The 16,658-nt window shown below is 40.8% G+C and overlaps 1 protein-coding gene across 1 annotated transcript in view; it reads right to left on the reverse strand.

The window, feature by feature from the left end:
- The window catches only part of LOC135222695 (serine/threonine-protein kinase SMG1-like), a gene marked incomplete at its 5' end in the record, with an annotated part of 271,434 nt that overhangs the window by 24,180 nt on the left and 230,596 nt on the right, over positions 1-16,658 (reverse strand). The window contains 2 exon segments of the mRNA XM_064260879.1: positions 3,417-3,564; positions 14,232-14,396. Coding sequence (XP_064116949.1) covers positions 3,417-3,564; positions 14,232-14,396 — 313 coding nt within the window.

Here is a 16,658-nt window from a genome sequence, read left to right on the forward strand (position 1 = left end):
CAAGGCTACGAATTTTAAATAGAACTGCTCAGGCAGTATGTGTACCTTACAAATGCTGCCAAACAGCTTAATTGAGCTGAAATGAAGTCATAAGCTTGCCTTTAGCTTCTGACTTGGTTAGAGAAAGCGGTAGCTGTCTGAATCTTCCTGCCAGGGAGGCAGTTCTCTCGGAATTTCTACTAGTAGAGATAACAGATCCAGAAACCATTCTACCTTTGGCTACAAGGGAGTCACCAGAGTCATATTGAGATTTTAAGATTGCATCACCTTGTTCAGGATCTGACAGATCAGACAAAAGGGAGGAAATGCATATAGTACGTTCAGATTGTCCCACGGATGTTGCAGAGCATCCTCTGCTACTGCTTCAATGTCCGGGACTACTGAACAATATATCTCCAGTTTCTCATTGTACCTTAGTGAGAACAGCTCTACCACCGGCCTTTCCCACATAATAAACATTCTGTCCACCACTACCTGATGGAAGGACAACTCTGTTCCCAGGATCTGGTCTCGGTGGCTCAACTTATCTGTTATTACATTCCTTTCCCTGGAATGTATCTGGCATTGATGTCTCTACAACCAACTGATGTAGTTGAACTGAGTGTCCCTCTACCCTCTCCCAAAACTCCTGCAGTGCTAGAAATGCTGTCTAGTTCCAGCTTGTTTATATAGTTTTCTGTCCTGTTGACTCCATTTTCCTGAAATCCTTAGATCCTCCATGTGAGCACCCCAACCTTCAACTGACATATCTGAGAACAACAGAAGATCTGGAGGGGGTTGTTGAATGGGTACCCCCTACTATCAGATTGCTGTCTTCCAACCACCACAGTAGATCTTTTCTTACCTCTGTCGAAGGTCGGATCTGCACTTAAGGATGATCTATACATGGTGACCAAAACTCCTTCATCCTCCATTGTAAAGACAATGGTGAAACCTCCTGTGAGGAACCAGCTTCTCTAAGGAATTCAGAATTTCTAGAACTACTTGCCACTGCTTTGCTGGTTGTATTTCCTTTGTCAGAAAGGAATTCACTACTTCCTTGAATTTTTCTACCCTCTGATCTGATGGAAAAGCTTTGGCCTCTATTGTGTCTATCATCATCCCCAAGTACACCAGCTTATGACTAGGATCCAAATTTGACTTCTCTTGATTAATCACAATGCCTAAGCTGTGACAAAACTGGAGAAGGAGCTCTCTGTCTTGAAGTAACTTTTCTTGGGACTTTGCCATCACCAGCCAATCGTCCAGGTACCTTATTAATCTGATCCCTTGAGGATGAGCCCATGCTGACATGAGAGTGAATACTCTTGTAAACACTTGAGGAGATGTTGTCAATCCAAAACTCAGGACTCTGAAATGAAACACCTCTGCAAAACTGAACTGGAGAAACTTCCTGGAAGAATGATGGAATGGAATCTAGAAGTATGCCTCCTTCAAGTCTATTGTCACCATAAAATCCTCGTCCCTGACTGCTGTTAGAACTGTCCTTGGGGTGTCCATTTTGAAACTCGTCTTCCTGATGAAAAGATTCAAATGTGACAGATCTATGACTGTACATATATTTTCTCTGCACCTACTATACGTTGGGTGTTGATCCATAGACAGCGATGTTAAAAATCTCAAACAAGGAAACCCACTAACACCCGAGCATTTCCTCTGCTTCTTGCGAGATCCCAAAGAAAGCTTTCTTGCTATCCCACTACCCATACAAACCCACAGCAATCACACACACTTAAACACAGAAACGAATGGAAGGCGGGCACACTAAACCAGCTTTAAAAGGACAGAGAGAAAATGTGTCCTCTCTTAAAGGCAATAAGAAAGTAACTGAAGGAGTCATGAGATGCCCAAGGCATTGTGGGAGTTCCTAGATAGCTCGTGACCAAGCGCAGATGCCAATATGTAGTTCCTTGCGTATACAATTTTTAAAAATTAATTTTACCGGTTTCTCAGTTGGCGCTAAATTTATCCTAATGTTAAGGCTGAAGGTTTGTTTCGTATATGAACAACTATGCTTCTACAACAATACAACAAGATTCTATACAAACCCATTCAATATAATTTCTAGGGCCATCCTCCAAGACCCTCTCCTCTCAAATTGAAAATGAAAATGGAATCAGCACAAGAACTGGGAAGTCAGGCAATTTTATGAATAATTTAATTAGTTTCTATTAAAAAGTTTTATTGTATAAATAGTTTTCCCATAAAAGGATATACATTTTCTGTGGTAATGTGATAAAAAATAGTTGTTGAAGGAAATTAAATTCAATATCACTCTTACAAAAATTATTTTTCTCTCATTCTTGGGTACCTTGAATTATGGGTGATAGGTGCTTTCAGCAAAGCAGTAAATACTTTGGCACATAAATGAAACATGGCGTGAATGAAATAAGACAGTAACAACATATGACAATACTCTCAAGCAAAAAAAATAAATGTAATGACATGGGATACAAAAAAATAGTGATTAAGAAGGTATAGTTTGTAATGCATTGGATACAATCAACAGAAAGAAAAATTCTTATCACTTAATAAAAGGATTAATCCTCGGGAGTAATAGGTTTGGGGTGATATACGGATATATCCTGTAGATACAATATTACGCACCATCGATTTGGAAAAAATCGGCCAGAAAGAGGGGCCAATACTTCTATAGCCCATAAATTTACTAATGGCAACTTTTACACTGGCTAAAACCACAAATCGGGCATCTCAGGACTTCAGTTCTACTTGTAACTTCAAGGGGAAATGTATTACGTACATCTCTGTTTCAACATGACATCTTTTTGTAAATTTGCTCGTAAATATACCAAGGGGTTACTGTTGCTTTTTGTTCTTGTCTTTTATGATAGTAAGTCAGTTGTATATGTAAATTTACAAAGAAAGTGCAAAGAAATATTGGAAAAAATATGTAAAAGTAAATAGTTAGAAAATTCGTTCTCGGTAAATTTACATAAATATTTTTCAACAAATATGCAAAGAATTTGTTACCAATTATTTCTTATCTGTTTTGATATTGTGTGAGCTGTAATTATAATTTACAATAAAATAAAATATAAGTAAAAACATATATAAGTTGGTAAAATTTTTTATTCTCTTGTGAAAGAGGCCCCACAAGGGGTTGTATATAGTAATTTTCAACTTCTTGTGGAAGGTGGGGAAAATTTTTTAGAATTTTATTTTTCTTTCATCATGTACATTTGCATATCTGCCCCTTTCCATTGACATGTTTTTTCGTAAATTGGCCGACCTCAAAGTTTACCCGGCCTGAGGAGCTGCATATTGATATAATTACCCCTCCAGTAAGGGTTAATATAATTTACTACAATGCTATAACCAGTTCACGTAAACGAAATCATCACAAATCTTAATAGAATATTAAAACTGTGTAAAAGAATAATTATGGAAAAATTTACCTGATACAGCAACAGAGGCATTTTGTATCCATTTTGTACTGATATCACCTGAAAGGGGACATAGAGAAACTAACACTTCCTCTTGAGGGTTTACAGTATTATGGTACCTTTCTATAAGCATACAACTTTCCCGACAGCTGTTCAAAACCTGCAAATAAATTTAAAGATCATATAGGCTTTATGTTATCTTATTTAATGAAACTTCTTCTTGAAAGCTGTTCAAAGTATACAAATAAATTAAAAGATCATATAGGCTTCACGTTATCTTATTGAACTATCTCAAATGGATACCTTATGTATGAAAAACAAGTAAAACTGAAATATTTTTCCACCGAGTGCCTAAATGTAATGACAAGTATAATCAAAATAACAACAGGTTCCAACCTATGAATTTGGGTTTCGTAAAGGAAGACAAAATACAAAACACAAAATCAATGTTGACACAGTAAGATTAATAAATAATTGCCATTACTATAAAGTACATAAAAATTTTAAAGTATTTTGAATTTTTCCTAAGTGCAAGGTGGAAATGGTTGCTGAAGCTTGGTTATATATGGTTAATTGGTAAGCAGGTGAGCTGGGGGAGTTCCCAACTCACCCGTTAGCTACTTTCTTTAGGCATCAAGGACTATGTTGGGTTGTTAAGGTAGGCTTATGATAAGCTCTAATTTATATACCTAGGAAAAATATAAATTTCTTTTAAAACTTGATAGTATTTGTTCCTAAGGCAATAAAAATCATCTCCTTTTACGAAGGAGAATTACTCCTTGGGTGGGAGCATAGTCTTTCAACTAACTAGCAAGTTGAATTACATCTTGAAGTGCCATGTTCTTGGCCATGATAATGAGCTGGGGACCAATGACTCCTGCAACTTCCAATACAATCTTGCACAGGGATGCAAAACTGAAAATTACCCTGAGCCAACACCAACAACCTCCAGAAATTTGTTATCTCATTTGCAGCTGAAACTCCAGTGATGGCAAAGTCAGCAAGCACGTTCAACCCAATGACAAGCCCTGATGCTCCTTGAATGAAGCCATGGCTACTGACTCCCAGGCACCTGACTAAGTAGCCAAGAAGGAAATCACTTTTTGTCAGTCACTCCAAGGGAGGTTGTTTGTTAGTCCAAGAACTAAATTGTCAGCGTGAAGGTGAGTACTGTAGTCTCTGTGTCCTCTGGCATTTCAAGGGTAAGGTAGGGAGCAGGCTTGATCTGCTGGACAACAGGATAACTTCAGAAAATTGTTAACCTAATCCAAGACACCACATGCAAGTTGTGATGACAGCATTTGAAAGGACTGTATTGCCTCCACAATGCACCCTAGTGTATGCTGAAATTGACAAGAATGAGCCAAATAATCTCTTGATACTGTGGTTCAAACTTGGACAGAAGAGATTCTGAATGAGAAGTACCCTCATGTCTAGGCAGTTTAACTCTGAAAAATAGTTGGATCTTTTCCCCCAAAAAAAGATGACACACTAAACTGCTCTGGACACAAAGCATTGGAGGAGTATGGCTTATGTTCAATACCATGGGGATATCCCCATGGACAAGACAATTCCTCCAAGAGGTGCAACAGTGTTGAGCTCTTTAGCAGGAACAATAGTTCAACAGTGTTGAGCTCTTTAACAGGAACAGGAACAGGAAAGAAAATCAGGTTACATGCAGCCCAAGGTTATCAGCGTTATGGTTTTATGGTGCTTGTCGAATATATTCATAACTGGGGTTTACAGCACCGTTGTCTGATTATCATCAGCTAAAGCAGCGTGAGGCTCTCATAAAATACAAACATAATGAAAATGCACCTTTTTCATGGGTCTTTTAAAAGGTTATGCTTTACTTCACTGTATCCAATAATATTGTATTTATTCTCATATTACTATTGTATTATATTTAAATCAATTCAGAGCAATTTTCTTGCTTCTAATTAGCATAAATGAATCTCCAGAAACTATTTATATGGGACAAGGTTATTTTTTGTTATAAGAAGTGTTTTTAAGTCTAAATATGATTTAAATACGTCTTGTTGTGAACTAAATTTAGTAATTTTCATTGTTATTAGATGGTGTTGGGCCATGATTTGTGTGTAAAAAAAATTAACAGATTCCATTCGCCATTTTCAACTGATTTCATAAAAATAAGAGCGTGACATGATTATCTTTTATCAGCGTGAAAACACCATTAGAATGTGTTCTTTCATGTCCAGTAGTTTTGATTGAAAACTTTTTTCTCCACCATTATTTACGGTTGAGTTTCATCCATGTTGCCAAAGCACACTAATCTATAGTAATTAGCAGTTTGAAAATTGTTTTCTCAGCTTTAGCTATAACTTGCAGCTTAAACTTAGCAGTAGTATATTTCCTTGCCGATCTTTTTTTCCAGAGCAAATAAAGGTACATATAATGTAAAAATCAGTCCTATTCTACTTAACGTCATTTGTAACATAACTATGGTAATTTATTACTATCATACAATGGTTGAAATGCAAGCAAAACAGCTGTTGCTATCCGATTCGGTTGTTTGTAACAAAACTGTTCTCGCTCGGTTGTTTACGGCTGTACGCGTTTAAGCAACAATTGTAATGTTACTAACTATACTGTTATCATTCTCTTTTACTTTTGTAACTTACTCAACTAGAGGATGAGATAAATAAAAAGAAAGAGGAAAACAGGTTAGGAAGTGCCACTAAGAAGATGAAGACGATATCAATGGAGGAGAAATATGACATCATTGTTCTGAAAATTGAGTTTTTTCTCTCTCTAGGTCAGGGTTTACCTGAAGTTCATCAAATCTAGCATTAAAAATTTGTAGAACTACCTTGCAGACCATAATAAAGGATTAGGCAAATGAAATTCAACATGATATTGTTATTGTACAATAAAGTTTCATACATACTTACCTGGCAGATATATACGATTAAATGGCCCACCCAGCCTCCCCTCAGGAGACAGGTGGAAGAGAAAATCTGGTTAGAGAACGGTAATGGTTCCTATTCCTGCCACCCAGCGGCAGGGCGGTAGATCACCTGACCTACCTGTAGCATGTGCCGCGAAATTCGAATTTCTGTCGGGGACGACGGAGTCTATAGCTAAGTATATATCTGCCAGGTAAGTATGTATGAAACTTTATTGTACAATAACAATACCATTTTCATACATTCAACTTCCCTGTCAGATATATACTTAGCTGATTGGCACCTTTGGCGGAGGGTAAGAGAAAGCTAATTACTGAATAGACAGGTAAACAACATGCGTTGTAGATAATATATAAAACCCTGGTTCCTACCTGTTTAGGCGGAAGACTTCATAGCTACTGCTTAGGAGTCTGCTTCGCCTCAAGAGCCTCAGCAAGGATGTGACCTATGGCTAAGAGTTCTTGTGGGTCTGTCGATGGGGTCTTATCCACTTACTCGACAGAGCCTGATGGCCTTTGTCAATGGGGTCTTATCCACTGACATGACAATACACCTATGTCTAATGGCATAATCAAGGAGTACAACACCGATCCCGATCACCAGATCCTAACAGTGGATTAGCACTAAGATTGAAAGGACTTATCCTCAACCACCTTTCAAACAACCCTAAAACTCAACACCAAATTTTCTATTTACAAAAACAAAAAACCAGAAATTTTTAAGGATCAGTCTTATCTCCTTTTCCCAGCACGGTATCCGCTGATACATAAGGACTTAGAGAGAAGCATTTCTCGTATGTCACTCTCACATCTTTTAGAGAAGCATTTCTCGTATGTCACTCTCACATCTTTTAAGTACTAATGTGAAGCAAACACCGAGTTGCATCTCCAGTACGTCGCTGCTAAGATATCTTTCATCGACATATTCTTGCTGAAAGATAGTGATGTTGCAACTGCACATACCTCATGAGCTTTCACCCTTGATATTTCAAAGGATTCGCCCTGGCATTTCATGTGCGCTTCAGTAATCACATTCCTGACAAAAAACGCTAGTGCGTTTTTCGACATGGGTCTCTTAGGGTCCTTCACTGCACACCAGAGACTCTGATTGCAACCCTGCAGCTGCTTTTTCTTTTGAAGATAAAATTTTAAAGTTCTAACCGGACAGAGAGACCTTTCTAATTCCCTCCCCACAAGATGAGAGAGTCCTTTAACCTCAAAACTTCTGGGCCAAGGTCTAGAAGGGTTCTAGTTTTTGGCTAAAAACAGAGGTTGGAAAGATACAACTGCAGAGTCACCTTTAAAACCCACACGTGAGTCCAATGCTTGTAGCTCACTGACTCCCTTGGCAGTCGCAAGAGCCAAGAGAAAGATGCATTTTCTCGTGATGTCCCTGAACGATGCTTGCTGAGGGGGCTCGAACTTATCTGATGTGAGGAACTTCAGAACCACATCTAGATTCCAGCTAGGAGGAAACGAAGATTTTGATTTGGAGGTCTCAAAAGACCGTATAAGGTTATGAAGATCTTTGTTTTCCTCTATGTTCAGGCCCCTATTCCTGAAGACAGCAGATAGCATGCTTCTGTATCCCTTTATTGTGGAAACTGCCAAATGAGATTCTTCTCTCAGGTATAGAAGAAAATCGGCAATGTCGGTCACAGAGGTATTGGAGGAGGACAGCTTCTTCGACCTACACCATCTACGGAAGACTTCCCACTTCGATTGGTAGATCCGCATGGTAGAGGACCTGCGTGCTCTGGCAATCGCTCTCACAGCTTTCCGGGAAAAGCCTCTCGCTCTGACCAGTCTTTCGATAGTTGAAAGGCAGTCAGGGAGAGAGCGTGGAGGTTTTTGTGAAACCTCTCGAAGTGGGGTTGTTTGAGCAGATCTGTCCTTTCGGGAAGAGATCTGGGGAAGTCCACTGTCCATTCCAGTACCGTGAACCAGTCTCGAGCGGGCCAAAAGGGAGCGATGAGTGTCATCCTTGTCCCTTCCGAGGACACAAACTTTCTTAACACTTCCCCCAGTAGCTTGAATGGGGGAAAGGCGTAAGCATCTATGCCCGACCAATCCATGAGAAGGGCATCGATTACTATGGCTCTGGGATCCTCCCCTAACGAGCAGAAGTTCTCCATCCTTCTGGAGAGGAACGTGGCAAACAGGTCTATTTGAGGTTTCCCCCATAGAGACCAAAGTTTCTGGCAGACTTCGGAGTGGAGAGTCCATTCTGTAGGAAGGACCTGGTTCTTCCTGCTTAGTCTGTCTGCTCTTATATTCTTTCCTCCTTAGACAAATCTCGTTAGGAGTACTATGCCTCGTTCCTCTGCCCAGATCAATAGAGCTCTTGCTATCTCGTATAGGGAGAAAGAGTGAGTCCCTCCCTGTTTTCTGATGTATGCCAGAGCCGTGGTATTGTCCGAGTTGACCTGGACTACCACGCCTCTGACGTCTGCTTCGAAGTGCTTCAGCGCTACATGAATAGCTAGAAGCTCCTTCGCATTTATGTGCCAGGACACCTGTTCTCTCGTCCAGGTGCCTGACACTTCCTTCGTTCCTAGTGTTGCTCCCTAGCCTGTCTCCGAGGCATCGGAAAACAACACTAGGCGAGGGTTCCGCAGAGACAAGGACACTCCTTCGTTCCTCCTTAGAGGGTTTAACCACCACAGCAAGTGGGACTTGATCTCCTGTTGTATAGGAAAAGAATCCGCAAGTTCTCCTGCCTTCCGGTTCCACATTTTCTTCAGGTAGAACTGCAGCAGTCTCATGTGCAGCCTCCCCAGAGAAACGAACTGCTCCAGCGACGAAAGGGTGCCCAGTAGACTGAGCCATTCCCTCGCTGAGCTTCGCTCTTTCTCTAGGAAGGCTGAGACTTTTTCCAAGCCTCGAGCAATCCTTTCTTGAGATGGAAACGCTCGAAAACCCAGAGAATCCATCTGAATCCCCAGATAAACAATGTCCTGGCTGGGGATCATCTGAGACTTCTCGAGGTTCACGAGCAATCCGAGGGATCTTACAAGATCCAGAGTCGTTTCCAAGTCCTCCAAACACTGTTGTTTCGATCTTGCTCTTATGAGCCAATTGTCTAAGTAGAGTGATATGTTCACCCCCCTTCAGATGTAGCCATCTTGCTACGTTCCTCATCAATGCCGTAAACACTTGAGGAGCCGCCGAGAGGCCGAAGCACAAAGCCCTGAACTGGAAAATCCTACCCTGTACCATGAATCGAAGGTATTTCCTCAACACAGGATGCAGGGGAACGTGAAAATAAGCGTCCTGCAGGTCGAGGGAGACCATCCAATCTCCTGGACGCAGAGCCGCAAGTACTGAGTTGGAAGTTTCCATAGAGAACTTTGTCTTCTCTACGAAACGGTTCAATGCACTCACGTCCAGCACAGGTCTCCACCCCCCCGAGGCTTTCGGAACGAGAAACAGTCGATTGTAAAAGCCCTGGGAGTGCGGATCCTGCACTGGTTCGATGGCCTCCTTCTCCAACATTTGCTGTACAAGATGTAACAGTGATTCCCTCTTGGCAGGATCTTTGTACCTCGCAGACAGCTCTCTTGGTGTCGATGTCAAGGGAGGTCTGTCTCTGAAGAAGATGAGATATCCTTTCTTTACTATTGCAAGAGACCAAGAATCTGCTTGTCTCGAGGTCCATGCCTCTGAAAACTTCAGAAGTCTGGCCCCTACTGGTGTTTGGAGGACTGGTATCTCATTTTGTCTTCTTGGCTGGTCTAAAGGCAGAAGACCTTCCTCTTTACTCTGCCCCTCTCTTTCTAGAGGATCGACCTGATGAACTCCCTCGAAAGGGCGGCTGAGGGTTCCGTGACTCCTTCTTCACAGCAGGAACGGCTGGTCTCGTCTTCCTTGCTGATTGCACCAGCAGATCTTGCGTCGCCTTCTCAGTAAGCGAGTTAGAAATATCTCTCACTAACTGAGAAGGGAAAAGCTGTTTCGAAAGAGGTGCATATAGAAGGGACGACCTCTGAACGGGCGAGACCGCTTTCGTCAAGAAGAAGCCGAATACAGCCCTCTTCTTAAGGATTCCTGCTCCGAATAGGGATGCCACCTCCCCCGATCCATCTTGGACCACCTTATCCATGCAGGCCAATACACTATGTAGGACTTCGGGTTCTAAGAAGTCAGGGTCCTGTGTCTTCTTGGCCAAAGCCCCAAGGGACCAGTCTAGGAAGTTAAAAACTTCCAAGACATGGAGTAATCCCTTGAGGAGATGGTCCATTTCTGACATTGCCCAAGTAGTCCTAGCAGATGGAAGTGCATGTCTCCTTGAAGAGTCCACCAGTGTGGAGAAGTCTGAGTCCGCCGAAGCAGGGAGGGCGAGTCCCATTGCTTCTTCTGTATTATACCAAATCCCTCTCCTCCCGAAAGCCTGGAAGGGGGGCAGGTAAAAACAGTTTTCCCCGCTTCCTCCTTGGATCTGAGCCAATTTCCGAACGATTGTAACGCTCTCTTCATGGAAATGGTTGGCTGCATTTTCAAAAAGGAGGATGATTTTGATGTCCTCGTACTAGTAAACAACGAACGAGGAGAAGGAGGGGCGGCAGGACTCAGAGACTCGCCGAATTCTCGCAATAAAAGGGCTGCTAAGGTCTTATAATCTGAGAGACCTGCCCCTTTATTGGCTTCTGAGTCCGATATATCTTCCATTTCCTGTCCAGTTATGTTGGGAGAAGAATGAGCAACCGGAGGAGAGCGCCTCTTTTCGCAAGGTGAAGAGCTTTTAGCAGTACCAGCTCTAACCTGACAAGGGCTACGGCCGCCTGTGCGACATCTTGAGTCCCTGTCAAGGGAAGGCTGATCCTACAAAATGCCCCTATCCACATCAGAACCATCCTGACAAGGACGACGGCCGCCTGTGCGACAACTAGCGTCCCTATCAGGAGAAGATTGTGCTTGCGAAAGACCTCTCACAGTCTCAGCAACATCCTGACAAAGGCGACGGCCGCCTGTGCGACATCTTGCGTCCCTGTTAGGAGAAAACTGATCCTGTGAAAAGTCCCAAAGAGAAGCCTCCTGGTCAATTTCTATCTCCATATCTGATGAAGCTGGAGATCCTGGCGCCTCGTTTGCGGCTGGCTCCTCGCGCCTGGATGGATCCTCAATCCTGGTTGGATCCTCGCGCCTGGCAGGCGCCTGGCTGGCGCCTCGTGCCTGGAAGGCTCTGTCCATATCGGTCCATATTCCTCCGAGCTCTGAATCTGTAGCTTTCTGTACGTCCGCTGGACAGGATTTTTTGATAGGAAGGAAACGGTCCTTTCTCCGAGGAGGGTCCTTCTTTAATGCTCCTACCAATGACGAGATTTGTTGTTGCATTTCGATAAGGATCTTCGTCGCTGCATCTTCTTCCTCCTTATCCGATCGAGGGGAAGAAGGTTTTGATGAAGAAGGAGTTTTTCTCTTTTTCTCAGGTGGAGAGTCCTCCGGAAAACTTTCCGGGCTCGAATCCAAAGCAGGAGACTTCCAAGATCTTTTGGAAGGTCTCGATAGATTGTCTGAACTCCACCCTCGTTTAGATGACGAATCGGAAGACGAGAAACACTGTTTTAGGACGCCTTTCCAATGGCTATCCTTGGCAGTCTGGGACGTTACTACAGATCCTGCCGAGGGGACGCCTGACCGGTGGGGATTCTCCATAACCTCCGTACGGCTTTCGACATTCCTTCTCCTCTGGGCTTGGGAGCTTGGAAGAGGTCTAGGCCTGGGAGCAAGACAGAGCCGATCAGACGCACCTTCCACTGCACTGGGAGCACTTTCCACTGCACTTTGCTTACCTTCTAATTCCTTAATTTTCCGTTCCATCCTCATGAGGGAAGCCTTCAAATCTGCAATCTCCGATACCAAATTTGCCGATTCTGATAAGGGAGAAGGCGGTAATGCTGTATGGGAGGAAGCAACAATTAAATGTGAGACAGGTGCTAAACTACTAACTGGCTCGTTAGAGAAAGACCTACTCATACTTTTGGAAGAGGCTTTTCTAGCCTTATCCCTCTCCAATTTCCTTAAATAGGAATTAAGAATCTTCCATTCCTCCTCATTCAAATTTACGCATTCATCACAAGTGTTAGAGACAGAACATTCATTCCCTCTACACTGCTTACATACTGTGTGAGGATCTACCGAAGCTTTCGGTAGCCTCACACTACAACTCTCATTCACACACACTCTGAATGTATAACTAGAGTCAGACATTTCAAGAAAATTCCAAACCAAAATCCAAATAACAGTCCACAAAAGCGTATGCCAAGCCAGAAATCCAATACGTCACCAAATAATCAGTCCAGAAGATCAACAGTGATGAAAAACGAAAGTCAAAGTCAGGAGGAACTAGCAACGATGTTACTAAAACCGGCGACAGAGAAAATCTGGTTAGAGAACGGTAATGGTTCCTAGTCCTGCCACCCAGCGGCAGGGTGGTAGATCACCTGATCTACCTGTAGCGTGTGCCGCGAAATTCGAATTTCTGTCGGGGACGACAGGAGTCTATAGCTAAGTATATATCTGACAGGGAAGTTGAATGTATGAAATTTTTTTTAAAGAGTTATTACATATTAGGGTAAAATATGTGGCCATGAGGCATTCTTATGTGTTGTTAACCAGTCTAGGACACCTTCAAGAGCAGGAACAGAACCGACACCAGTAACCAGGGCCTGCCTGTACTTGGAATACCTAGGGATCCCACATTCTAGCATATTCACCAATGAAGATGAAGCAGGGATAGGCATTGGCACACCAGTCTCATGCAGGGAAAGTGAGGCTCAAGCAACTGGGTTGGCACTGTCAGAAAGCACCTGCTGGTCACCTAATTTCATAGATGTAGCCAGAGCAGGAAAAGCATTACCAGAGACCAGCCAATATAGTATGGCCAGAAAACATTATTACGGACGACATAAAGCAGTCAAACAACACCCACTATTGTAGTATAAACTATCTGTTGGTTACCATACAGTCGCTACCCAAATCCTGAATGAGTTCCATTCTGGATCTTGAATTGTTTGTAAACTGATTTTTAATATGTAGGGCATAATTTTTGTTAATGCTTACATTCTAAAGTTAACTCAAGAGTCAAATTATACTATTTTCACTGCATTTTTAAGTCATTCGTTATAATAATGATTTACTTTGGATGTTAGAAAGAAAAAAAGAAAATTTAGATTTATGCACCATCCAAAATTAGTATTCTTCCCAAGCAACTTGAATTTCACAGCAGCAGCATCTGACATTGGAAGGGCACAAAGTAAACAATACACATCACCATGTAATGATAAAAATAGATACTAAATGTTTCCTATGGGGAGAGGAAACATAGAAAATGGGAATTCATCAAAGAACAAGTTCACTTAGGAAGACCAAAATAAATAGGAGGATTTGACGAGTATGAACAAGTATTCTCGTGATTATAAGAAGAATACATGGTAGTTAATCCTGACAATACTCAAAGTAATCAGGGAAGAGGTTAAAGGAACAGGTTCTTCTATTCTTTGACAAAACTCTTACTAACAGAATTGGCACGCAGAGTAAAATTCTAACTTGTGACCATATCTGTTCATATCTGAATGTTCATAAGTAGAGTGGTGACTGTAAATGCAATAAAAAAAGATGAAAGCTTCAATTTGACAGTAAGTCCGAGCACAGCAAGACACCATAACTCGACCATGGCTGAAGCAAAAGTGCTAGCTTACAACACTCGAGTAAAGGACAACTTCATCCTCACACATGCCAACCATCTTGTTATCAAGCTTCAACAACTATTCCCAGTTAGTACTAGGGAACGCTTCAACTAAATAGGTTATGGTATTTACATATTAACAAATATATTCTGACTATGTTCAAATGATGTCTGAAGAGAGAGAAAAAAATCCACAAAGAGCATTACTACTAACTTTTGTGAAGTTAGAATCCGAAGAGATGGCATCTACTGTATGGGTCCGCAATGCTTCGTAGTGTAATACAGTGTTGCATACTGAAGCAACTTCTTCACTTTTTTGTACAAGATCACTAACACTGCTAATAGCAACCTCTACACCACCACTGAATTCCTCAAGAGCCTGAAATAGATTTAACTTGATTAGCATTGTCTTTACTAAAATGGAAAAGTAAGAATTATTTACTTCATTCCAGTTTTATCAAATAAATTTTAGTCCATATAAAAATCAAAACTGAATACAGGTGGCCCGCGGTTAACAGCGCAATCGCTTACCGGCGAATCGGTTTTACGGCTGATGTAAAAAATATTCATTAAAAAAATAAGACATTTTAAAGGGATTTTGACGTAGGAAAAATCTATTCTGGGCGAGGAAGCCATGTCGCCCAGTGAAATACGTTCCTTTGGCGCAATTTCTAAGGTAAATTATTGCTAAAATACCAGAGAACTGCTAAATTGGACATGCCAGAATATTCTGACTCGCTCACCCTTTCTAAAAGGGTGTTGGTATGAATCTGGGGCGAGTGAAAAACACTACCACAGCAGCCTCTCCAATTAGCCTTTTCCACATCAAAACCCTTTAGGAAAGGGGAGCCGTGCTACAGCTCACTCCCTGCTACCGCGAAGGTAGCGTCAGGGTCGACATTCCTTTGAGAGCCACCGAGCCGCTAGCGTCGTTTGTCTAACAAGTTCATACATTTGAGAAATGCCGTTCATACAATAAAGGTTATGTAAATAATAACAAATCTTATGGAGAGTTCTTTGCCGAAAATATAGTTACATAAGTGCAAATTTAGCTATGGATGTGTCTGTCGATTTATAAATGTTCACGCTTTTATTTTTAAAATGTGTATGAAAACGTATTACATATAGGATATTTTTATTTCTGCACAGAAATAAGATATAAATGCAGCTTTTGAAACTGCCCTTCACGTTATCAAAGAGGATGTTTTTTCATGTTCTTTCTTGTGAGCCGCCGTCTGCCGCCCTTCCGAAAATATCGAGTTAACAAGAGTGCAAATTTAGCGATTGATGTGTTGATTTTATAAATGTTCATGCTTTAGTTTAAAATGTGTATGGAAATATATTACGTATAGGGTATTTTTACGTTTGTACATAAATATGATACAAATTAAGGCAACTTTTGTAACTACCCTCCACGTGGTCAGAGGATGTTTTTTCATGTTTGTTCTTGACCGCCACTGTTCCGAAAAATGCATGGTATTATTTGATTAATTATGCATCTTTTCCATAAATCCTTTAAAAAGTTATACATTACTTCACTTTATCCAATAATATTGTATGTATTCTAATATTATTGTAGTATTATAAAATACTATGGCAAATCTAAGCCAGTATTCCGTGGAGCGGCTTATGTTTTGGTTTGAAATCAGCTGATGGCGAATACCAGTTTGTTTTGCCATATTTAACACAATTCTGAGCAAATTTTCTTGCTTCTAATTAGCATAAACAAATATCCAGATACTTGACTTATATGAGACAAGGCTATTTTTCCTTATACGACGTGTTTTTAGGTGGAAATATGAAATTAATAGGTCTCGTTGTGATTGTGAACTAATTTTTTTTTTCGTTAACAGATCACGTTGGCGGGATGTTTATTGCGTAAAAAAATTATGTGATTCCGTTTGTAATTTTCCTTTATATCATCGTAATACAAACTTTCCGTTATTTATCTTATATCGGCGTGAAATCAACAGTAAAATGTGTTCTTTCAAGCACAGTAATTTTGATTAAAATAATTTTATCTCCATTTCATCTACGATTGTGTTTGATGGCATATGTTTACTGGAGTTTTATCCTTGTTGCCGATGCACGATAATAGTCATTAGCAGCTTGAATAGTTTTCTCGGCTTCAGTTATAACTAGGTTTAAATTTAACAGTACATCTCCCGATTGAACTTTGATCTATAGCAAATAAAGTTATTACATTAAGATATCTCAGTTCTATTCTACATAACGTCACTTATAACAACTACGGTAATAGTGTACTATAGTACGATAATTGAAATACAAGCCAAACAGATGTTATCCGATTCGGTTGTGCTTAGAAAAAAAAGTTGTTTCTCGTTTGGTTGATCATGGCTGTACATTTTTATGCAACAAGTACAACGTTAAAACCATGCTTTCATCATTCTCTTTTGCTGCTTTTGAACTTTTGTAACTAGAAGATGGGATAAAGTTAGGCTATTGTAATTTGGTCTCTCATAAAATCGGATTATCGTACGACGAATTATTGTAACTTGAACACTACAGCTACCTGTACACTGTATAAACCTAATTATATCTTTACATATTCTAGACACCCAAAGGATTAAAGCTAGGCTTTTTTCACTTAACAGTATTTATAGTAATACTATAACGTACT

Source organism: Macrobrachium nipponense, chromosome 8 (genome assembly GCF_015104395.2).
Source record: "Macrobrachium nipponense isolate FS-2020 chromosome 8, ASM1510439v2, whole genome shotgun sequence".
Taxonomy (NCBI): domain Eukaryota; kingdom Metazoa; phylum Arthropoda; class Malacostraca; order Decapoda; family Palaemonidae; genus Macrobrachium; species Macrobrachium nipponense.